The sequence below is a fragment of the Sabethes cyaneus genome, chromosome 2, assembly GCF_943734655.1.
Source record: "Sabethes cyaneus chromosome 2, idSabCyanKW18_F2, whole genome shotgun sequence".
NCBI classification, from domain to species: Eukaryota; Metazoa; Arthropoda; class Insecta; order Diptera; family Culicidae; genus Sabethes; species Sabethes cyaneus.
In genome coordinates, this window is record NC_071354.1 from 85,556,049 (window position 1) to 85,581,134 (window position 25,086).

Genomic DNA, 25,086 nt, shown 5'->3' on the forward strand with positions numbered 1-25,086 from the left:
CTCATCCTTCTGACGTTAATAGATTTTTACGTAGTTTCTATACATACTTTATATCGAATTTTGTCCACCTTTCAACCGACTCGTTCGCAGGCCTGATTGCGTTTGCCGAGCGGCGAAAATCGACCAGCTCAATATTCGGCGATATGCGTAAAATGTCCATCACCAACATCGACTGCCTCCGGTCGCCGATGGTTGCCACCCCGGGGCCACTGATGCGCAACCGACCGTCCACTAAGATGACCAAATACGTGGAATGCTGGGGAGCGGATAAACCGTTCGCGAACATAACAGACTCGAAAATGGCGCGAAACATCGGATTAGCGGTAAGTGTCGAGCTCAGGCTCCCACGGCGGCAATGAATTTAGCCCAATTAGCAAAGTGGTGATAAACATTCGTGAATGCGTCATTCGAATTCTAAAGAAATTCATGTGTATGCTAGTCTAACAGCATGTAGATAGTTCTGAGTATTGACAAAAATCGTTTAAAGTATTACGATACACCGTACATCGATACTGAATATGATAAGAGTATGTGTAGCTCAAAAAAAATTTTTTCGAAATGTGATTTAAAATGGCATAACACTTCAATCGTTTCATATTACAATATTTAAGCTATTTTCAAAAGCATTTAAAAGTGCGTGCAATTGTAGCGATAACATTAGAATAATTAATTTACATTCTTAGCAACCATTCTTATGCTTATTGAAGAATTTATAATTTCGTTATATATATTGCACCGCCTAGCTAACCTTGTGTACCGTAAATTTGGGTGAAATTGATCAATTTTTAGAATTTTTTTAAATATCTTTGAATAGAAACAAATTTAAGATTGTAACAACTATTCTAGCAATAGCGCAAGGGTAACTCGTGCTGTGTCAAGAACGTGTCTCTATTGTACTCGATCCTGGAACCTTCACCGCCAATTCGTCTCGAGCAAACTGACCGTCAAACTTTAATTCCTCCCTCCTACCTCCAACTTGCGGCCGTTATTTGTCTTCTCTTCTAAGAACTTTCCTTAGGAAATTAGACAGGCCTTAGACAATTTCCATGATCGGCGTGGTTTTTACAACATTTTCTGCTAGTTACCTAATATCAAGTTCGTCTCTCTCTTTCAGCATGCCATTTCCACCTACGCATGAACATCTTGGGCGTCTCTCTTGCCCGTCTTCCGACGAGGTTTGGGTTTCTGCTGCTTCAACACTTTACTCTTCTCCGCTTGCTATTTCATTCACTTTTATTCTAGGCTTTCAACGGTACGCTAGTGCGCTATTCCTCCACTATTCACACCCGGTTCCTACTTTCATTACTCCTGAACTTTTTCCATTCTCTTCCTCTACTGAGATCAGGGGCGGACTAACCCACCCAGTAAAAATTTCGTCGCTACACAAAATGAGATTTTCCAAAAATTTTATTTCAGTTAAACTCTATCTATGACTCACGAATGTTCAATTGCTGGGGCCGCATGATTTATGAACTCAACAGATTTGATGATTCAGATTGAAAATTCAGCTTTAAATGGGACTGTTGGGGCCTAGAGCTTTGAACCAAAATTTCTCTTTCAATTGAACTTTTTCTATGACTCACGAATGTTCGATTGCTGGGGCCCCATGATTCATGAAATCATTTAAGTTGAACTGTTGGTTCCAAGTTCCGAGAATATTACCAGCTTTAATTCTGAGTATTTAAAAGGAGAATTAGTATTTCATCCGCAGATATTTGACTACTTATAAATATTGAACTGTAGGCTTAAGCTCCATACTTAGTTCACTTCAGTGGCGACGGTCCGTTATCGATCCTGCGCCGAATGAAATATGGTCCTCCAGTACTCAATCCTGGGCTACCTTTCTTCAAGCCCCTCGAACACCAGCTGAACGCGCATCATCCTCGATAGCGATAGCGATGTCTACTCCGAAGTCTACGGCCTCTTCTTGATTCTCTACTTAAAATAATTTTGGCTACTCTTTCGTCGGGCATTCTGGACACGTGACCAGCCCAGCGCAGACTGCCACACTGTACTATGTTCATTATAACAGCATATTTGCATTCTTAATACAGCTCGTGGTTCATGCGTCTGCGGTACACTCCATTTTGGATTTTGCAAAATTTTGCGCTAAAACCCCAAGCATTTGTCGATCTAGCGTCCATGATTCATGTCCGTAAAGGGCCACCGAGAGGATTAGTGTTCTCTAGAGCGTCAGTTTTATACAAATTGGCAAGCAACGGGACTTCAGCTACAAAATGTAATGCCTGCGTAAAGGCCAATTTGCAGCTGCAATTAGTCGTTTTATTTTGCGACTTACATCGTTGTCACATGTCACGAGCATATCAAAATATATTCAGTTCCTCTTCGACACCTACACCATTTGGATTTCCACGCCATGTACTTCGTTTTGACGGTATTAATGGTAAGTCGCAATGTCTCAATAAATGACCTAAAGGCTTCTTACGCTGCTCAACTGTTGATTTCGGTGATATCGACGTCATCCGCAAAATCAAAAAGCACGTGAGGTCTCATTTGTTATTCTGACTCATAATTTTTACTCATCCAGCTTCACACGAATCAACGTAACTAGTTCTGTGGGAAAACCATGTCCTAGCGTTAACTGTCACAGCTCATTTCGTTTGACTGAATCGTATGCCGCCTTGAAATCCATAAAAATATTATGAGTCTGCAAGTTGTACTCCCGGAACTCGTCAGTTACTAGACGCAAACGCATATCTGATCCATCGTGAAGCGACCCTCATGAAAACCAGCTTGATACTCGCCGACAAAGAACTCAACTAACGGACTCAGTCTAAACACAGGATAGGGAGAGCACCTTATAAGCAAAATTGAGCAACGTAATGCCTCGATAGTTTTTTCTCTCAAGTCGATGTCCGTTTTTAAAATTATGGGAAATGAGGCCAATCAACCACTTCTCCATTTATTTTCCTCCCATATTCTGTTCCTGACAATGAGGTGGCGAATTGTTTCGTACAGCTGCTCGCTCCCCGCTTTTAGAAGTTCAGCCAGGATACCATCCTTTACAGCAACCTTACCGTTTTTCAGCACACTGATTGCTCTTTTGACCTCCTCCTGTGTTGGTGGCTCCACAGTTTGGACGTCTCTCAAAATTCTTATCCTATGCCTGCTGATCTTCGTGTTTACTTCTCTATTCAACAGCGTCTGGAAATACTCTTCCACCTGGCTGCTATCGTCGTTTTGTCAGTAATCAGGTTGCCAGCACTATCATTGCACATCACAGGCATGGCAAAATTCTTGCACCTGACCGTTTTGTAGAAACTCCATGTGTCGTTGCTGGCGAACCTCTCCTCTGGACTGACGAGCACGTGCTCTTCGTACTGGCGTTTTAGACGGTGGGTGCTTTTTTCCGCAGCTCTACCAGGACCAGGGTCTCGGGCATTCCTCACATTGGAATCGTGTGAAAAAATTCTGCAGAGGATTCGCACAGAATACCTTGCTTATAGAAGCAGGATTCTTATACGAGAATCCAAGAGTTTAATCCCAGGGATAGCCATAACTCGGCACGGGAATCGCCTGCATTATGAACTGTTCTGTTCTGACGTGTAGACGCAGTAAGCTACTCATATATATTGAACTGTGACATCCTATCATTTATAAAATCAGCTTATTTGATACTTGCAATTTTGCATGTCATTAACCCTATAACTTAAAATCTGCAGAAATATAAATGGGTGATAGATGAGGAAAACGTTGCATTGCTGGCAAAGATGCACAGTGGCACTCATCAAAATGTGGAAAGTTCTTTTTCGGGTTCTCTGAAGGACGGTCAGTAAAGAATCAAATATTCATGCTGCGGCAGATCCTCCAAAAAGTCCATGAATACAGAATTCAACGCACAATTATTTCATTGATTTCAAAGTTGCGTAAGATACCATCGACCGTAAAATCATGGCCATTCTAACCTCGCAGGGGACTTTATCAACGTGATGGTCTCTCATGTGGGCTGTTCAACATGCCGTTTCAGGATGTTATGAAAGGAGCAACACACAGGCACAATCTTCAGCAAATCTAGTTAGTTCGTCTGTTTTCCCAATGAAATGGATATTGTCGATAGAACAACATCTGTGGTGGTGGCTGAACAAACTAAAACTCAAAGTAGCGAAGATTGGGTTGAAGAAAAATGCGTCCAAACTAAAGTACCGTGAAGCGCAAATATGACGCACACGCTAAAAGCTGGTAACTCGATCCTAATAACGACTGAGTTTATTTTGTTTCGAGCATCGAGCCGCTATGCTGTCCGTTCTCCCGATACTCGACACTCGACAGTGCCTGAGTCGAGTCGAATTGCACGACATAACTTACAAAATAGAGCCCATATTCATTCGATTTACTGTCCTTGTAACGTTGATGTCTTTTAAGTAGATGTCGTTTTTTGTGTTAATTTACTATCATGAGAATATTGCAAACTGGGGCCCCTAATCTCAAAAGCCCGGTGGGCCCTTTGACTCCCAGTCCGCCCCTGACTGAGATTGCTGTTTGTTAAAGACGCTGTATCAAAAGAATGGCTCAATAGGTATCTTCTTGGTGAACGGCGATGCGGATAATGCGTAACATCGGTGCCTCGCATATTTGCAGGGATAAAATAGACCCCATGGTGATCCTTTACCGTTGATCCAGCAACTCCTATCCCTGCCGTCTCGTGGTACCGCCTTACCACTGTAACACCGGAATACTAGCAACCTTAGCGGAGATCGGGTAACCGATTCCGGGACGAACAAAGGCTGTAAGGAAGGAGGCACTCGTACGGATGCTGATCGTGTCCTCCCATGTCAAGGGGGGCTCTTGATGGCTTGACGATCCCTAACAAAGACGCGGTTGTACTCCAGGTTAGGAGTGGTTCACCACAGCGTTGGATCCAGAGCGGGCGGCTGGATTGTGTTGTTTTGGTACTAAAATTAAGATGATAGCCCCATTACGAGACACGGTAGTTTGGCCCTAGTAAGGCAACCTACCTAAATCAACCTTACTACAAACAATCAAGGAAATTCCACTCGGAACATTTGGCATTGACATTAACGGCAACGTACGATAGCTGTTCGCCATGGGACATCAAAATCATCATCGGAGATATGAACCTCCAGATCGGCAGGAAAGCGATGACCTAGTATAGACCAGTGATCGGACCCATTTCTTCCCTCTTCTATAGGGTACCCTTCATTTGAAACTATTGTGGTAGATGGTAGAAGATCGGCCCATAACCTGCACACCGACACGCAAGATAACGACCAGCGATGCATTAACTGCCTTTAGCAACACTTTCTTTCCTCGCAAAGGTATACACGAAGCCACCTAGTGATCACCTGACCAACGAACATTGAACCAAATCGACCATATTCGCATCAATGACCGGTTTTTCTCTTTAAAATACGTTTCTTTGAAATACGTAATTTTAAGCCTCGAATCCTCGATCCTTGCCCGCCCAGTTAGCACCGGGGTACGATGCTGGTCAAACAAGCCAGTCATCGCAGGTTCGAATCACGACTGGGCGGTGCCGCTATTGAGTCAACAGGATCTTTACACTAGTTCTGTACTGTTTTCCTGTACTTTAATAACCGGCTGCGAAGTCTATCGATAAAGAAGAGTCTGAAGTTCTGAAGGACGTTTATACCCATGGCTTTTGAGCCTCAAAATAATCGTTAACGCGAATTGATATTTTACTTATTTTAATATGTTCTTAAGGCTACACTACCGGGACAGAATGTATAAAAAAATCCTCTATGTTTAGTGTATTCGATGGTTTAACCACTGACGAACTGACACGACACATAGAAGAAAATCCTTTAAAAACCATTGTCCTACACATTTTGCTTGCACACTAGCACCCTCTATTATGCATGTTGCGGAGTAGCTTGCGTTTGCTGGGTTTTATGCTGTAGGATTTTTACATTTGTATGGTTTTATACTGAAAACTCGAAGCAACACTCGCGCGCCACGGTGTGTCCATGTTGCGAAACATGCTTTTTTGAAAAATGAGTGGTTTTTGATTGGACGATGGAATTAAGCGAGTGTCTCGTCTGTTTGTCTGTGGTTTAACCATTCTCAACAAATGTGTTTGGAATCCTCACCAAACGCTGGTCGACACTGAACACGAAAAAGACAAGTCAGCGATATGCATGCACTTCCCAAGTAACAATCCAAAAGCCAATTGGTCTTATTCATTTCTTATAGTAGTTTTATCAAAGCATTGCTAAGTGTATCAGATTTTATAATGTTTTTCCCCAAGTGAATTTTATCTTATTTGATTAATATTTCTGAAGTATGACTGAAGGAGACTTGAAGAAACACGCATAAAACTGTATTATCAATAAGTGTAATTCACCTTATAAGCAGTTTTAATGGATACTTGATTTATGTTTAAAAACGACGCTCCTTAAAGTTTAGCAATAGATTTGACAAAAATTTATGACATTCTTCTGCAAGATTGGTTTATCTCAACGATACTACCATAAAACTCTCTTAAAACCGTGTATTCTTGAAAAAGAAATCATGCTCTTAAAGAAGAACATTCTAGCGTAAACAACTGATCTGTCAAAACGGATGGCTGAACCAGGAGAAAATTGAAAAAATATGGATCTTTCAAACGGAACTTAAGCAAAATTCGGCCCAATATTTTGAAAACTCTTTCATATAAACAATCAGCGGAGTCACAAAATGAATGACGAGAGCAGCAGAGCTGGGGAATGACGGTGCCGGTGATGATTTATCAGTGGTAGATTTGTACGTAATTAGATAAATTTGGTTCGATTGTGTTTTGCCGGAGACGGTGCGGGTTTCCTTTAGAGTTGTTTGTATTTTTTAACTGAATGACCTCTATATCACTAGTTAGTATCTTTGTTTGAAAAATGATTGAAGGGATCGAAGCAATTGAAGCGTATCTTGTAAAAGCGATGATAACGATAAAGTGTATAAAAAATTCTGTAGAATAAATTTTCCGCATGGAACTGTCGTGCAGTCCTCTTTTAATTTTGAAAATCAATTTATATTGACAATCAACATGTCTGCTGTACTTTGAAATTATCGCGCTAAGGGGAAGTATATGAATCTCCAGCACAAACATCGACACGTCGTTGACGTTTTCTTTGTTTATACTGGAATGATTGCGAGAAGCTTGGTTCCCTTAAGTAATTCTAACAACTCTTATGCAAGCGCAGCTTGTCTTCTTCAAGAATGCAATAAATATAGATGACCTTATTGCCCTCTTGGAAAAGTTTTCTTTGTCTTGTGCAAGAAATGTTAGTCTAAGAATCGCTTTCTGGTTGACTTAGATAAAACCATTGAAAAAATGGCGAACAGGACTGTTTTGACTGCTTTTGAAATTGTAGCCAATTGCATATGGGCGTTTATAAATATAGTGTTTTGCAATACCATAAGTGATCTTAACTTTTTAAATAAATGTTTGAACATATAAAAGGCTTTTCGCCGCAATTTGTTAAAAATTTGGTAGCTATCAACTTTTTAATGAAACTATTGAATTTTTTTTATTAATTATATTTTTCAATAATCTAGCAAAAATTACCGGCGCGTCAAAATTTTATAACTTTCATGTCACAAAACATCGACAAACTGAGCGTGGCATGAATTTTTTTTTTATTTATGTGCTACAAAGCAGCTGCTTTTGTTACCATTTTTATTTTCAATTTTCATTTATATCCATTTTGGAAAAGTAATATCTGTGAATGCTTTTTTCTCTTATAGCTCTCCGTCAATTAAAAACTTTAAGGCTGCGAAAAGTGTATGTTGTCTTGCAAGCGTTCTTTGAGGAGACAACCATAAAATCAGCAACACTTGTGGTGGTTTTCTTTCAGTTTCAAGCGACTCTTGAAAGTTACTATAAATAAGTATCGATAAAAATTACAAGTTTTAAAAGGACCTTTGGAATTATTCTTGAGAACCTTCTTTAGTGTGGGCCTCCCTAGGTTTATAAGGGTTTTATGGCTGTTTTATCGCAATTTTGAAGAATTATAAGATGTATGATCGGTTTTAAGAAGAAAATGCTGGAAACCTCTTCAAGTGGACCTTAAAATGAACTTTGTTACTTGGGATGTGAGTTGTATGCATGCGGTCGTTGCTTACTTTTTCGTTATGTATTTCAATGCAATCGTATGGTCGGTAGTTTTGCTTGATTTGTTTTGACACGATGCTTGTGTGGCGTGTGGTATTTCCTACGTGTGGTTAAACCAAAATACTTTTAAATATTGAACCTCGCTTTTAGGCTGGACAGCCTTTTTATTAAATTTCCCCCTTGCGTCCCTTTCGTAGCCCTCTAGTGGTTCTCCCCTAGGAGCATTTATTTAATTTAATTTAATTTATTTCACCATCTTCGACTACGTCGTACAGATTGTTTACTTAATAACTAACTTAAGCCTCGGATTCTACTACTAAACACATTTCTAGACAGAGTAAAATCGAACACATTACAAACATCGTTGAAGGAACGCAAGCAGACATTAAAACAATTATTCACACCATAATTTGTTCTGTGGAATTGGATGGCCAATAACGGTGGATTGCGAAGCCGACGAGGAGGTACATTCCACGGTATCTGGTACAGGAGTTCCGGGCAATCCACATTGCCTGTTATTAGGTCGAATATAAATAGACGCTGCTGTTTGACGCGCCGGACTGCGAGTGTATCTAGGCTAATCAGTTGACAACGGTCTATGTAACTGGGAAGATTGACTGGATCATTCCACGGTAGCTGACGCAAGGCGAATCGCACAAATTTCTTCTGAATCCGCTCAATCGCAAGGATCTGTGTTACGTGTGCAGGAGCCCAAACCGGGGAAGCATACTCCAAAATGGTGCGTACGAGAGAGCAATATAGCGTCTTGAGGCAATAAACGTCAGTGAATCCAGACGCATGGCGTCGCATAAAACCAAGCACGGTGTATGCTTTAGCAGTGACTCTACTTATATGCTCGTCGAACCTCAATTTAGAGTCAATAGTAACGCCTAGGTCGAGAATAGAGTTAACACGTTCCAGACAATCCGGTCCCATACTGTATTGATGAAGAAAAACGGTGTTACGGCGACTGTATGATATTACTTTACACTTATTGCTGTTAACACGCATGCCGTTGTCACTGCACCAGACTAGCAGACGATTAATATCCTCCTGTAATGCGACACAATCGGCAGGATATAATCTAACGGTTTTCTACTAGGGTTCCACCCTAGTTGCCTAAACATTCTATTGGGCTGAATATACATTATTCCCCTACTGCTACTATAACTAAACCCTATGCTTTTGCGCATGGGTTTATTTTATGGTTTTACATCCTGGCAACAGCGCGTGCGCTTCGTTAACCCCTACTTTAAATACCGCGTGCGCTTAAAAAGACAGATGGTCAGAATGAAACATCTGTTAACTTGGTGTGCTTGGAACGACAAAATACCGTTGAATAATAATCGGCAAACTACTAAAAGAAAGCTACGAAAGGAAATAGAAAAGAATAGTGATATCGTCATATCACACTTGTTTTCGTTCGTGACAAGTAATGCTAGACCGGGTGAATACGTATAGCACATCTCGAACATCACCAAAATACGCTCCCTAAAGGGTGCGAATATTGACTCGGATTACCCAGTAGCAGTCCATGTGTGATCAAAACTATCGACGGTATATACCTCGCGGTCAAAAAGTCAGGAATTAGACAACTCACGAGTTGCCGAGAAATACGCGCGCCTAGTTTCCTAGATGGACAAAATAACTGATTTGACGGGGAATGCCAACAAATGGTGGAGCGGAAAAAAGCTTGAAAAAACTATCTGAGTATTGGCACAAGGAAGAACTTGGCCCAGTATCGACAAGCGCGGAATAAATTGACTACGATTATGAGAAACACTAATGTACTAACTAATTTCGTAAGGAATACATATGTGTAGGGACGAGAAGGAAAACCTGATCACAAACGAGCTCGAAATGGTCGACAAGTGGAAGCAGCTCTTCGTTGGGCATTTCAATGGCAACATAATAGAAGGAGACGGAACGGAAGTTAACCAAGGAACCTACAAACGTTAACAGCTACAGCAGCAACAGCGACTATGAATCAAAGTTGTACTCTAAGTCGAATCCCTCAGAAATGTTGGGAGTACAACGTGCCCTTGCATCATATTTTCGTGGATTTCAGGGTAGCATACGATACAGTCCAATGCGAAGAGCTATGGCAGATAATGCACGAGTTCGGTTTTCCGGATAAACTGACGCCCTGGTGAGTGATGCGTAGTAGAGATGGTCGGGTAGCGGAAAATTTGCCCGAAACCCGCACCCGTACCCGTATCCGCCGAATTCGGGTCGAGTTCGGGTAATGAAAAAAAAATAATTTGCGGGTTCGGGTCGGGTACGGGTTCTTAATTTTTGTTTTTGAAACCGGGTACGGGTCGGGTCGGGTATCTCTATTGACCACATTTAACACTAAAGATGGTCGGGTACCAAGGCCCGTCCCGTACCCGACGGGTTGCGGTCGGGTTTGGGTATCAAAAATAATAAACTTGCGGGTTCGGGTCGGGTACGGGTTTTTTAATTTTTTTCTTAATCGCGTACGGGTCGGGTTCGGGTATTCAAAGTTTCATACCCGACCATCTCTAATGCGTAGCCTCCATGTTTCGGGGGCATTCTCGAGTCTCTTCGCATCGCGCAAAGGGTTGCGGCAAGGTGATGGTATGTTATTCAACATCGCTATTGAAAGTGTGATCCGACAAACCAGAATCAAAACAAGAAGAACGATCTTCGGCAAAAGTAAGCAACTCCTAGAAATCTACGCTAGTTTAAAATTCCGAAGTGATTCGCGATTGGGGCTCAACTAGCAAGTTGTAAACAAATCGTTTTATTTCACCATCAGCCTTAAAAAGACTGATAATATCCTTGGCAAGAATCCTTTCTTCTGTTTTAATCGTTAGAATTATTAACAAGTTTTTAGTGGGGATAGAAGTGTTTAATCAAAACAAAAGATAATTTGCAGTTTAGCCCCTTTCATTGTTATGAAGTAACAGGCTTATTTGCAAATCGTTTTGTAAACAGGCGATAGTAAAGAGCGAAACTGCGTTGTTTTCAAAGCACAGGCGCATTGTATTCAGGCGAAATTAAATAAAAAATCAAAACAAGGCGAAACAGGGCTGGGCGAATCTCATTGTCAAAATGCTTTGAGGCTCATTCCAAGGGGTTCAACTATAAAACTTAGATTTTGAGCTTGAATGCACAAATTTTATGCAGTATTGTTGTGAAATTATAACATTGATTTATTCTACACCAATTTATGTCTTTAAACTTGATTTTTGTAACTCTTATTTAAATTATGACTTGAAAATGTACTGGCTAATTATCACAGTGATATTCTTCATTGTTTACACTTTGCTAGTTGCACCCTTATCGCGAATCACTTCGGAAATGTAGGCTATGAGGATTGGATTGTAACTTGAATGTAACAAACATGAACTGTAATGTAATTTAACCAAAGACGAACAGGAAGTGGACGATGAGTTCGTATATTTGGGATCTCTGGTCACTGCCGGGTACGAGTAAGGAGGTTCAACGACGCAATCAAGCTGGAAATAGACCTGCTATTCCCTCTGCAAGAAGCTTTGATCAGGGAGCATACGCCGCCACATAAAGCTGACGATGTACAAATCGTTTATCAGACCGATAGTCCTTTACGGACTTGAGACTGTAACATTGCTTACGGAAGACATGCCTGCACTTGTCGTATTTGAACGAAAGGTGCGGACTATTTTTGGGGAAGTACAAACGGAAAGCAGAGAGTGGCCTAGGCGTATGAACCACGCTGGCTGCAGGCACTACTTGGATAGATTTCCATAGTACACCCAGCGAAAGTTGGAAAACTACGGTGTGTTGATCACGTCGTAAGAATGCCGGACGACTGTGCAGTGAAATTAGTTCCCTTCAAGAATCCCACCGGTACCAAGAATAAAGGGCATGGTTCGACCAGGTTGAAGCCGACTTGCGTGTGTAGAGATGCTCTACGAATTGGCGATGAGTAGCCCAGGACCGAGATCAGTGGAGAGAAATTCTCGATTCGGTAAAAGCCACCTCAACTCTACGTAGTTAGAAGAAGAAGAAGTGATCACGATTAATTTCACCATAATAAGAGTGCTCAAAACTGCGTTCAAAGATAACGCGCTGATGCTCCGCGTCTCGAGGTCGATAACTGAGAGACAATCATTAATACAGTACCATACGAAAGTATCCATATATAACGTCGCTATAAATTCGATCACCATTATGTATGTTTACTAGAATATACGAAATCCATAATTTACGACATATTGTACGTTCGCCATATGTTTTATATTTATTTTAGAAAATTTCTATATTTCTCACTCACGTAAAAATACTCGCAGGCTTCAGTTGCCAGCCTCAGTATTAGAAACAGGTCAAACGTGAGATCAAGTAGTGTAGAACTTATTTCTTAATACTCACTTCACATTTCTCCTTCATACCTTCTCACTTTTATTTTTCACTTCTCACTTTTCACTTCTCACTTCTCACATCTTACTTCTAACATCCCAATTCTCAAATCTCACTTCTAAATTCTCACTTAACACTTCTCTCTTCTCTCTTCACTCTTCTTACTTCTTACTTAATATTTGTCACTTTTTACTTCTAGATTTTCATTTTTATCTTGTTACTTCTCACTTTTCCCCTTTTCGTTTTTTAGTTCTCGTTTTTCGCTCCTTTGTGATTACTTTTCGCTAATTTCTGTTCACTTTTCGTTCCTTTGCGCTCACCAATCACGCCTCATGGCACACGACCAGTTGGTCGATATTATAACTATTTACTCACTACTCACCACTAATTACTCATGATTCACTACTTCTGACTCACTACTCACGACTCGCTACTTACTTCTCATTATACACTTTTTACTAGTTTTTTTCCGGGCTTTTCAGTCTGCTATAGTAATCAGACCAATTTTTTAAATTCTTTCCGACGTTTCGACTTTGTATTTAAGTCTTTTTCAAGGATTGAATATTGTACGTTCTACGTCGTTTGTCCTTAGTGTTTAGTGACTTTAACATTGTGAATTTTGAAAAAAAAACTTGATGAATATCTGTTTAAAATCCACAGAGCATCGCCATGATCGAATCCAACATTCTGCCGGAGGATAACCATTTTAGCGAGTGCCAGTGCTGGGGACCGCCAAACAAGCTGCAACCGGTAACCATGAGATATCGGAACAGCGCCAGAGAAACCATGTTCCGCGCACAGCCGGACCCGAACTTTAGGTTTGATCTCTTCTGTTCGTTTATCCTGTTTTTAACGATTGGACTGATACAAATAGTAGTATTTAAAAGGTAGGATATCACTAGCGGATCAGATTTCGGCAACGATTCATGTAATGAAAACTAATTCTTCAATTTCGTTTTGTTTTTCAATCGTTTGTAGCAATGTAGTCGTCATTGGTTCACTCAGTGCAACAACCGTAGCGTTAGGTCTATTTTTATATCTTAGCAACTATCAGATGTCTGATCTGTCACCACCGGGCAACAACGGCCCTGGACAGGTCATTGCCGCCAGCCGGACTTTACGGATAGCAATATTTTTTATTTCAACAGCGCTTATAGCAGCTTGTGCCATATTTAGTGTGGTAATAATGGTCTTTATCATGATTTAATATGTTTCATAACTGTACATCTAACCTGTGACGTAGATAAATTTTGACGATCTGGTGATAGCGGATGTGCATCTTGTAAACAACACTACCGAAACGGTAACCTTTGAGGTGGAGTATGCCCCAGTAGCGCCCGTTTACATATACATGAGCGCAATCAGTTTGGCGACTGTGTCTGCCTTCCTCAAGCAAGGATTCATCATCAAGCTGCTACTGATGCTTCTCTTTGGCGGGGTTCAATGTTCACTACTGTGGCAGAGTTCACTCTTCCAGACGTATCAGATACTGTACAGCTCGTAAGTATTGCATAAATATCAATTTACTCCCCTAATTGGAGGTACTAGTCGAGCCACCCCAAAACAAGCAACGCTTGTTTTCTTGCATAGCTTCGTTTGATGCACAAGAACGACTACGCGATGTCAAGCACGTTCGGCAAATTGTTGTAAAACGTTATTGAAAATAACGAAACCTTATTTAAAATAATGCATTTAAAACAACTGTAATCAAATTTACAGACAGTATGACAAAGTTTGCTCAACCAGAAGTGATAGGGCTTGTCGTAATGACCAAATACACTGTTTAATAGCTCTCCCAACAATAATGCATTTCGTCCATCTGCTCCCCTACATTAAATATGCAACAGTTGACAACAGCTTTTGAACCTAATTAATTTGCTTTATCGTTTGTCTCGGTGTCATCAGCTCTCCCTGTTTTTCATTCACCGTTATATTTTCCCACAGATGGCCTCTAGCATTTCAGGGAGCGCTGTTCCTGTTGCTGATAGCGTCCGTCCTGCACACTTTGGACCGGCAGGGTGAGTACGTGTCGCGAACCGATTTTCTCTGGAAAGCCAAGCTAAAGGTCGAACAAGAGGAGGTGGAAACAATGCGAGGGATCAATAAGGTAAGCGGCGCTCAATGATAGGAAACAAAGTAGAAAAATTTGATTTAGCTAGGGCACTTGGTTTTTATCCACATTCAATATTGGAACACCGCTCGAACAACAAGTACGCCTGTTGAACGTCGATAAAATTCCAATACAAGCACCTGCTGGCTATGATGGGCGCATCGTTGCGTTCGCTCCATAGTCAACTTTGAATTAGCTCTAACTTTCCAATTTATTTCTACTTCAACCTGTGTCACTACAGATTCTGCTGGAAAATATTTTGCCTGCCCACGTTGCCCAGCATTTTCTGAAAAAGGAACGCGCCATTCAGGAGCTGTACCACGAGAGCTACTCTTCAGTGGCAGTAATGTTCGCTTCCATTCCCAACTACAAGGAATTCTACGACGAAACCGACGTCAATAAGCAAGGCCTCGAGTGCTTACGGCTGCTCAACGAGATCATATGCGATTTCGACAAGCTTCTGCTAAAGCCTAAGTTTAGCGGCATTGAAAAAATCAAAACCATCGGTAGTACGTACATGATTGCGTCCGGACTGCGGCCAGGCAAGGAGGAAGGAGCAACGGTAAGTAGTGCACACAGGGCCGGATGGTTGCCCATGATGGAAAACATGATAATCGAAAAAAATCATTCAAGCTTCAAAATCCTCGCAAATACCGATGCAAATTGAACCCACCTTTTTGTTTCGTCGGATCATTATTTTAGGACACAAAAGCTTTCCCATTCGCATGTAAATTAGCTAACAGTCATTATCGAAGGAAAAAACGGATACGACGGATTAAATATTTTTTGTTGTTTTGCCTTTTCCCTTCAAAAATTATTTTTTCGATTAATCTTTGCGAACCCAACCTGATAATTTATATTTTTTTACTTTTCTTCTTGCTTTAAAAAGTCTTGAGACTCAGTTTAAGTAGTTAGAGGAGAACTCACTAAGGGTTGTGGTGCATTCCCTAAACTGCTGCCACAAGCGTGGGCTGTGAAAGTCGCGGGCCGAAAGTCCCAAAGTTTAAGGGTGTGCTGCCACACCACTCCCATTTGATTTACGGTGCTTTTTGTTGATTACAGCCGTATGTTGAAAAGCAGCGAAGTTAATGAGTTAGATACTGCTCTTTTGAGAATAATTCTGAGTTTAGGAGGGAAAAACATTATGATCATTGCAAACGTCTTGCGGTGGCTTGAATACACTCATAGAAGGATTTCATCCAGGTGTTCCGTTTTTCCATATTGGGGCATTCTACTGCCCCCATACAGCTGCATGCAGCGAAGATTATCTTTCAATTTTATGTTCTGCGGTAAATGGCACTGTTGAATGTGCTGTGAGTTATCGCTTAAGTAGCTTTTAGAGTCCCTTGTGTACCACGTCCCTTTTTGCAATATACCTAATTGTTTTTCACAGTTTATTCATGCATTTATTTTACTATACCCAGGTGTTTCTGAGCAATTCCTATTTCGGCATTTGTCTGGTCTGGTGTCGGCCTTGATGTAGGTTTCATCATTTATCACAATGCAAAACAATTTTGAGAGCCACTTCCTGTACAGCTTTCTTGCGCGAGTTTTACTCACTGTACACTGTGTACTTGTCATTCCGGTTTGGTGTCTTCCGAACTTTGTAGCATGTGTAGTTTAGAACGTGTCATTGTTTTTTGTACAAAATAAACTGCAAATGTCGCCGGTTTTTACTACATCCCGAATCGGAATATTCAGGTAGTGCTTTAATACGGTTAACTACAATCCTGACATTTTCTGAGTTGGTGGTGTCACGTTTCTAACCGCTACCACCTTCCGCTTGGTAGTCTGATGCTTCTTGACCATTCGGACTACCATTCCATTCTGACTCTGGGATATATTAGAATGTGCGATTCCGAGTTGTTTATCGATTCTTCATTAAGAAGCTTTTAGATTTTAGATTAAGATTGCGCGCTCTTTTTTGTTCCAAAGATATCACTGTAGTCATTCAATTGATTTTGATGAAACTCTGCCGATGTAAGAAATATACTCTTAACAACTTTCAGTCAAAATTTCAGTCTTTTCTACACACGTGGTAGAAAGTTACAAACCAATGAGTATGTCCAATTTTTTTCGAATACGAAAGTTTGAATCAATAAGGTATTAAATTGCATAAGTTGCAGGGAATCAATGCAGTTATTAAAAATTTTATGGACAAGGTGGAACAACTCGAATATCATAAGGGCATATTTAAAATAAATATAAAAAAACACAGGGTCAATAGTAATAACTGTCAGTGTTTTTGGACATGTTCAACTAAAAATGGGTTAATCAGAGATGTGCCCTCATATTTGTCGTTTTTTTCCTGTATCGAATTATTAGTATGACCAGTCTCGTTGATCTATTGTGATATCGCCCGGGTATTTGCTATATAACTTGCACTGCATTTCTATTTGCTAAATATAATCCCTATTGAACGAGCGATATCCTTATTGAATTTTATGCTTGCTTGTGTTATTGCGGTTATCCTTCAAAGGTTGCTGTACTGTACCCACTCGTTACTTATTGCTTGTACGATTGTATAACATTTCGCCGAATACCATTTCGCGGAAAACCAATTCGCGGATGACCATAACGCGGAATATACTGTTTCGCGGAAAACCATTTCGCGGAAAACATTTTCGCGGAAAGTACCATTTCGCGGAAAACATTTTTGCGGAAAGTACTATTTCGCGGAAAAATTTTTCGCCGAAAGTACTATTTGGCGGAGAACCACCGCTCATTCAGTTTGGAAGCCGCAAAAAGCGGCTTCGCTGCTTTGTATTCAACGAAAGTTAAATCGATGCGAGGACTAGGGAAAACTAACTAGAGGTCAGTAGACCTAGGAAAACGAATAGACCTAGACAGATGTGATCTCTGCGGGGGGGGCTGCCCCCCCGCAGTGGCCGGCGCTTCCGACGGCGGGTCACCGGCGAACACTCGCCGTTGCCTGCGGCCGGCTCGCCCTGAATCATCTAGGAAACGTTTGCTACTAACATGGTTTTCCGCGAAACAATATTTTCCGCCAAATGGTTTTCCGCGAAATGGTTCTTTCCGCCAAACAGTTTTCTGCGGAATAGTCCTTTCCGCGAAAGGGTTTTCGGCGTTTTGGTACTTTCCGCGAAATAGTACTTTCCGCGAAAATGTTTTCCGCGAAATGGTATTCCGCGAAACGGTACTCCGCGATATGGTCTTCGGCGAAATGTTATACAACCGCTTGTACTATCCCATATTACATATTGGCGAGGGTTCAATGCGTTCCCCTGACCAGCACACTTAAACTATAAGAGTGACTTTTGCACTATCAAGAGGCCTCATCGAGGTAATATAGAACTCATCGAGGAAGAATATCCAATGGCCTGATTCTACTAAGATTCGAACACACGGCCATTCGCTTGTCAAGCAACCCCCGGATTTTTCGTTTAATATGTATTCAAACGTCAGCACAACTTGCAAGTGTGTTTTGAATTTTCATTCGTAATTACGAGGTAATTATGGCCGCAAAAAGGGAACTTGTGATAAGTCTGTGTTTTGAAATTTTTTGTCTATATGATATTTTAAAGAAGCTGAAACCACTCAAAATGAACGAAAGATTCATCTTTCGTACCATCAAGCGATACAAGGAAACCGGTTCTTGGAAAATACTGCCCAAACCTGACCGTCGACGCAGTATAAGGGCACTGGGAGCCGTCAAACGAGTGAAAGCGCGAATTCGACGGAAGCGAGATCAGTCCAGACTGGCAAGGTGGCCAGGGAAATGGGAATTTTGCACTCAACCATAAAGAATAGCTTGAAAGATGATCTTCGATTGGTTCAGAAAACAACGGGGCTCCTTCGAGCTTCGTGGTCCTCCGGCGAAACAACGGTTGGGTGTTGCAGGCTTTGTAAGCCGCCACCTCAAAAAAAAAACTAAAGCACTGAACGAAGAACAAGGAAATTCGAACTGGAACAATCGGAATAGACGCGACGAAAAAGGGCCTTGGATTGGAAACTCGGGACGTGGAACTGCCGATCTCTCAACTTCGAAGGGAGCGCTCGAGGGCTCTCCGACGTATTGAAGAGCCGCAAGTCCGACTTCGTAGCGTTACAGGAGGTGTGCTTTTTTATATTGTTTATACAGGGAGGAAATCTTCATAGACAGCACCTTCACGGTGCCGAATAGGATTCGCAAGGTACCAACATGCGCCTACCTACTAAAAACTATCCTGCTGTCCATTTCCTGAACCCCTTCCGGAACTACCGTTAGGTTTTACTTCAGGAAGGAGGACCTGCATAAGCACTCCGTCTTATCCGTTGCATGTATGGGTCCACACAACACCCTTGTATCTTCATACCGCCATCCTTCACCTAGGGCCTGGACTGCCCACTCAGCCCTTTACTGACCCTACCTAAGCTATGTCAGGCCCTGTCGTAGCAAACGTTGTAGCCGTTGCAATCCCGTTATCACGTCTGTTGCCACCCTATCGACGGCACCCCATGCGCGCTGCTCCGCGCACATTCTCGGCACGATGTTGTCGACGTTGGTGTCTTCTCCAACGACCGCAAGCATCACCCACCGAGTTGCCACGAAACGCGGGCAGTGAAACATCACATGCTCCGCCGTTTCCTCGGCTACCGTACAAACGGGGCAAAAGGGCGAGCCTACTCTCCCACGCGTATGTAGATACTTCTTAAAGCCCGACAAAAACTGGGTAAGGAAAAAGTTTACCTCACCATCTCTTCTACCGATCCAGGACGAGATGTTCTGGATCTGCCTATGGGTCCACCTGCCGTGTTCCGCGTGGTACCATTCCGCCTGCCAACGCCTAAAAGAGTTCATCCTAACTCTGTCCCTAGCGCCCCTGACGTTCCTCTGCCTTTGGCACTCGATGTCCTCACCTAGAAGTATGCATATGGGAAGACTTTCCAAAGCCGGTGCCATGACGGTACACCATACCGTGGCACCGACGTGGAAACGCTGGCCATCAGGCGTCTCTTACTGCTCCACTGGTCCATAACCGTTCGGCATAATCTTGGACAGCGCAGTAACCGCTGTTGACGCTTTACCATAAGTATAATCCACATGGCTGGTGAAGTTCAGCCTGTTGTCAGCCAAAACACCCAGGTACTTCACACTTCGTTTGGAGACAATCACTTGTCGTCCAACGATGGTTTTGGCCTCTAAGGCCGTCTTGCGGTTACTGATCATCACCGCTTCCGTCTCATAATGGGCCAATCGTAGATTGACGCCCGTCATTCAACCCTCTATTTCGCTTATGGCGTCCGATGCCAGCATTTCCACATCCTCTAGAAACTCGTCTACCACTATAAGGACGATATCATTGGTGAATCCAGTGGTCTCAACCCCAGTGGGTAGTTCGAGCCTCAGCACCCCATCGTACATGACATTCCAGAGCATTGGGCCGAAAATCGAGCCCTGTGGAACACCCGCTGTCACTTTGTACTTCTTCTCCCCTTCCGCCGTGTCGTACACTAGCGACCGGTTCTCGAAGAAACTTTTAAGCAACCTGCATAGATGACCCGGTACCCTCATCCTATGCAGCGCTAGCGCAATTGCACCCCAGCTAGCGCTGTTAAAAGCGTTTTTGACATCGATTGTGGCTATAGCACAATACCTGTCACCTCGTCTTTTCTGTCTCATAGGCTTCTCGGCCCTCTCTATGACGGACTTGATAACGTCTACAGAGGACTTCTCCCTTTTTTTAACGAGTAGGGAAATCTGCTATCAGACACCTAAGAAGACAACTCAGGGAAAGGGGTTTGGAATCCCGACCCCCCTACTGGGGCGTGGGATCCACTCCCACTAAAACCCTACTCGAGTCTCCAGCCTCAATCCCCCCCTGGCACCATCTTATCGGTATTACTGCAGGGAGGGGCTATTGTGTTTAGCGCACACTCTTAGATAACTACTGGACTATGGTAGTTAGGCTGTTTATTCGCCGTTGATCGGCTTTCCACCGGTTTTGTAGCTCAAGTACGATCTGGGTAGCAGCAGCATTGACCGCTCTCCAGACGTCCGAGCTAGAACACATCCTTTGAACTAAGTTATCCGGAGTAATGTCCTGTCCGCTCATTGTCATCATGTTGCTTAGCTCGCCCGCGAAACGAGGGCATATGAAGAAAGCATGTTCTGCAGTTTCCTCAACGTCCACGCAGTCGGGACACGCGGGGGACTCCGCATGCCCAAACATGTGCAGATACTGTCTAAAACAACCATGCGCTGACAGAATTTGTGTCAGGTGAAAGTTGATTTCGCCGTGGCGCCTGTTGACCCACCCGGATAGTTCCGGGGTAAGTCGATGTGTCCACCGGCCTTTTGTGGAATTATACCATGCCCGCTGCCATGTGATCATCGAAGCCGATCTTGTGGTACTCCGTATGCCTCTAGTTCCACGTTGGTTGAAGCACTCTACGTCCTCGCTGATGATGATACCAATAGCCATCATACCCGTTAAGACGCAGATGCGTCATGTGAAACTGTGCGATACGCACTCGCCACTCTTAAGCACATGAGACGATAGGTGCTTTCCAGCTTGGCTAGATAGCTTTTGGTACCTATCGCCGATGACCACACCGGCCCACCATACCTGAGTATGTACTGGACCACGTTGGTTAATAGCCTTCGCTTGCTGCCATATACCGCAGAGCTATTAGACATCATTCGAGACAATGCTGAAATAGCTGTGGAAGCCTTCTTGCAGGCACAGTCGACGTGGCTCCCGAACTTGAGCTTGTCGTCGACCATGACTGCAAGGAGTTTTAAGGACCGCGTTGACGAAATAGTGCTGTCCCCGACGCTGATATGGACTTCCCCTTTTTTTTTTTTTTTTTTTTTTTTTTTTTTAACGAGTAGGGAAATCTGCTATCAGACACCTGAGAAGACAGCTCAGGGTGTGGGGTTTGGTATCTCGTGAAGATCGTGAAGATCCAGACCCACTAAAACCCTACTCGAGTCTCCAGCCTCAATCCCCCCTGGAACCACCTTATCGGTATTACTTCAGGGAGGGGCTATTGTGCTTAACGCACCCTCTTAGATAACTACTGGACTATGGTAGTTAGGCTGTTTATTCGCCGTTGATCGGCTTTCCAGCGGTTTTGTAGCTCAAGTACGATCTGAGTAGCAGCCGCATTGACCGCACCCCAGACGTCCGAGCTAGAACACATCCTTTGGACTAAGTTATCCGGAGTAGTGTCCTGTCCGCTAACTGCCATCATGTTGCTTCTCACGCCCGCGAAACGAGGGCACATGAAGAAAGCATGTTCTGCAGTTTCCTCGACGTCCGCGCATTCCGGACACTCGGGGGACTCCGCATGCCCAAACTTGTGCAGATACTGTCTAAAACAACCATGCCCTGACAGAATCTGTGTCAGGTGGAAGTTGACTTCGCCATGGCGCCTGTTGACCCATCCGGATAGTTCCGGGATAAGTCGATGTGTCCACCGGCCTTTTGTGGAATCAGACCATGCCCGCTGCCATGTGATCATCGAGGCCGATCTCGTGGTACTCCGTATGCCTCTAGTTCCACGTTGGTTGAAGCACTCTACGTCCTCGCTGATGATGATACCAATAGGCATCATACCCGCTAAGACGCAGATTGCGTCATGTGAAACTGTGCGATACGCACTCGCCACTCTTAAGCACATGAGACGATAGGTGCTTTCCAGCTTGGCTAGATAGCTTTTGGTACCTAACGCCGATGACCACACCGGCCCGCCATACCTGAGTATGGACTGGACCACGTTGGCTAAAAGCCTTCGCTTGCTGCCATATACCGCAGAGCTATTAGACATCATACGAGACAATGCCGAAATAGCTGTGGAAGCCTTCTTGCAGGCATAGTCGACGTGGCTCCCGAACTTGAGCTTGTCGTCGACCATGACTCCAAGGAGTTTTAAGGACCGCGTTGACGAAATAGTGCAGTCCCCGACGCTGATATTTGCTTGCTGCACCGACTTGCGGTTGTTCACCACAATAACCTCCGTTTTATGATGCGCTAGGTCCAGTTTCCTGGATCGCATCCAATCTTCAACAATGCTTATAGAGTGGGCAGCCGTCAACTCAACCTCTCTGATAGATTCGCCGTAGACTTCCAAGGTGATATCGTCCGCAAAGCCGACAATCACCACCCCTACCGGGAGCTTTAGCCTCAACACCTCGTCATACATGACGTTCCACAACACCGGGCCCAGTATGGAACCTTGCGGAACCCCTGAGGTGATTGGAACGCATTTCTGACCCTCCTCCGTGTTGTAGCATAGCACACGATTCTGGAAATAATTTTCCAGAATTCTGTACAGCGACACCGGCACTTGGACGCTCCGAAGCGAGCTGGCTATGGAGTCCCAGCTAGCGCTATTAAACGCATTTCTCACGTCGAGCGTGACAACTGCGCAATAACGAATACCTGTCCTCTTGGGCTGGATTGCCACCTCAGCTGTCTTAGTGACAGACAAGATGGCATCCACCGTAGATTTGCCTTTTCGGAAGCCGAATTGGTTCCTTGACAGCCCGTTTGTACCCTCCGTGTACTGTACGAGTCTGTTAAGGATAACCCTCTCCAGCACCTTGCCGGCAGTATCGAGTAGACAGATCGGCCTATATGACGAGGGGACACCCGGAGGTTTTCCCGGCTTCGGCAATAGGACCAGGTTCTGTCGCTTCCATCTGTCCGGGAAGTGGCCAGCTTCCAGGCATCTATTCATTACTGCCCCGAATAATTCGGGAGCCTCCAGAATAGCCGCTTTAATGGCCATATTCGGGATACCGTCTGGCCCCGGTGCCTTGCTCACCTTTAGGGATTTAGCGATATCGATGAGTTCCTCGTTCGTAACCGTCACTTCCTCCCCGACTTCCAAACCGCCGTCGCCCACGTTACTTTGGATGTTCGGCTGGGAGGCCGACCATCCTACGCTATGGTCTGAGATACTGGAACGTCGGCCGTGGGACGACTCAGCGGCCTGGGGCCAGGGCCTTGGCTCGTGGCGCGGAAAGAGGCCCTCGATGATTCGCTCCAGCATCTCTGGTGATTGCTCAGCGGGCGCCATCACGCCCTTGGTCTTTGCCATTACGACCCTGTAGGCATCACCCCACGGGTTCGCATTGGCACTAGCACATAACCTTTCAAAGCAGTCTCGTTTACTAGCTTTTATCCCACTCTTAAGCGCTGCGCGTGCAGCAACAAGTGCTACTCGACATTCAACCCTGCCTTCGTCCGAACGAGCTCTTTGCATAATTCTCCTCGCACGAAAGCAGGCTCCGCGGAGTTCCGCAATTTCATCTGTCCACCAGTAAGCCGGTGACCTGCCATACCTAGGTCGACCTTTCCTAGGCATGGTAGCGTCACACGATCGCGACAGTACCTCAACCAAATGATCAGCGTTCGGATCGGGCATACCGCGATCACCGCACTCTCTCCGGATCGCTTCCACAAATACTTCGGGATCGAAGTATGATGTCTTCCATCCACGGGTGGTTGGAGTGTTGGCTCTACTCGCCACCTGCCGCCTCGTTATCTGACCGACACCATAGCGGACCGCCTGATGGTCACTGTGAGTGTAGCCATTATCTACCCTCCAGTCTCCTATCAGACCAGGACTGCCAAATGTCACGTCGATGATAGACTCCGCACCGTTCCTACTGAAGGTACTTGTGGTGCCGACGTTGGCCAAATCTACGTTGAGCTTTGCCAGAGCCTCAAGCAGAATCCGACCCCTATGGTTCGTGCGACGACTTCCCCACTCTACCGCCCAAGCGTTAAAGTCTCCCGCCACAACCACCGGCCTTAGACCAGTCAGCACAACTGATACTCGGTCTACCATCCGCGTAAACTGCTCGATAGACCATCTCGGCGGAGCATAACAGCTGCAGTAGAACACTCCACCCACTTTGGCAACCGCAAATCCCTCGTCTGCGGTTGACACAACCTCTTGAACCGGAAACCTGCTTGTCGTCCATATAGCCGCCGTCCCGGACCCATCCGACACCCAGTTGCCGTTTCCGGCAGGGACGCGATATGGGTCCGAGATGATGGCAACGTCCGTTGCCGACTCGGAAACTGCTTGGTGTAACAGCTGCTGAGCCGTGCTGCAGTGGTTCAGGTTGAGTTGTGTCACTTGCACTATGATTGTGGCTTGGTCGCCGGCACACCAGCCGGGCACCTTGGACCTCCCGTTACGTGCTTTGCGTCCCTTTTACCGGTACAGATCAAGCACTGGGGAGGCTCCGCGCAGTCCCTTGCTTTATGGCCAGCACTGCCACATCTTCTGCACAATTGGCTCCTATCTGGCCCTTTGCAGTTCCAGGCCTTATGCCCGTGCTCGAAGCATCGGAAGCAAGCCTCCGATTGCTTCAGCACGCTTAGTGGGCATACCGACCACCCCACTTTTAGCCTAGCAGCTTTCAGGGCTTCATTTCCGTCCGCCAGCGGAAGTCGTATGATGGCTACCTGGGTCCCGACAGGACCCTTACGCAGGCGAACCGCCTCAGTTGCCACCACCACTCCACTTTGCTCTTTGAGGGCCTGTACGACCTCACACACATCGGTGA

The 25,086-nt window shown here is 44.2% G+C and overlaps 1 protein-coding gene across 1 annotated transcript in view; it reads left to right on the plus strand.

Moving 5' to 3' along the window:
- The window catches only part of LOC128738524 (adenylate cyclase type 2), an 83,650-nt gene that overhangs the window by 50,429 nt on the left and 8,135 nt on the right, over positions 1-25,086 (plus strand). The window contains exons 9-14 of the mRNA XM_053833733.1: positions 91-323; positions 13,109-13,335; positions 13,427-13,628; positions 13,692-13,948; positions 14,393-14,555; positions 14,800-15,120. Of these exons, the coding sequence (XP_053689708.1) occupies positions 91-323; positions 13,109-13,335; positions 13,427-13,628; positions 13,692-13,948; positions 14,393-14,555; positions 14,800-15,120 (1,403 nt within the window). The remainder of the gene's footprint in view (positions 1-90; positions 324-13,108; positions 13,336-13,426; positions 13,629-13,691; positions 13,949-14,392; positions 14,556-14,799; positions 15,121-25,086) is intronic.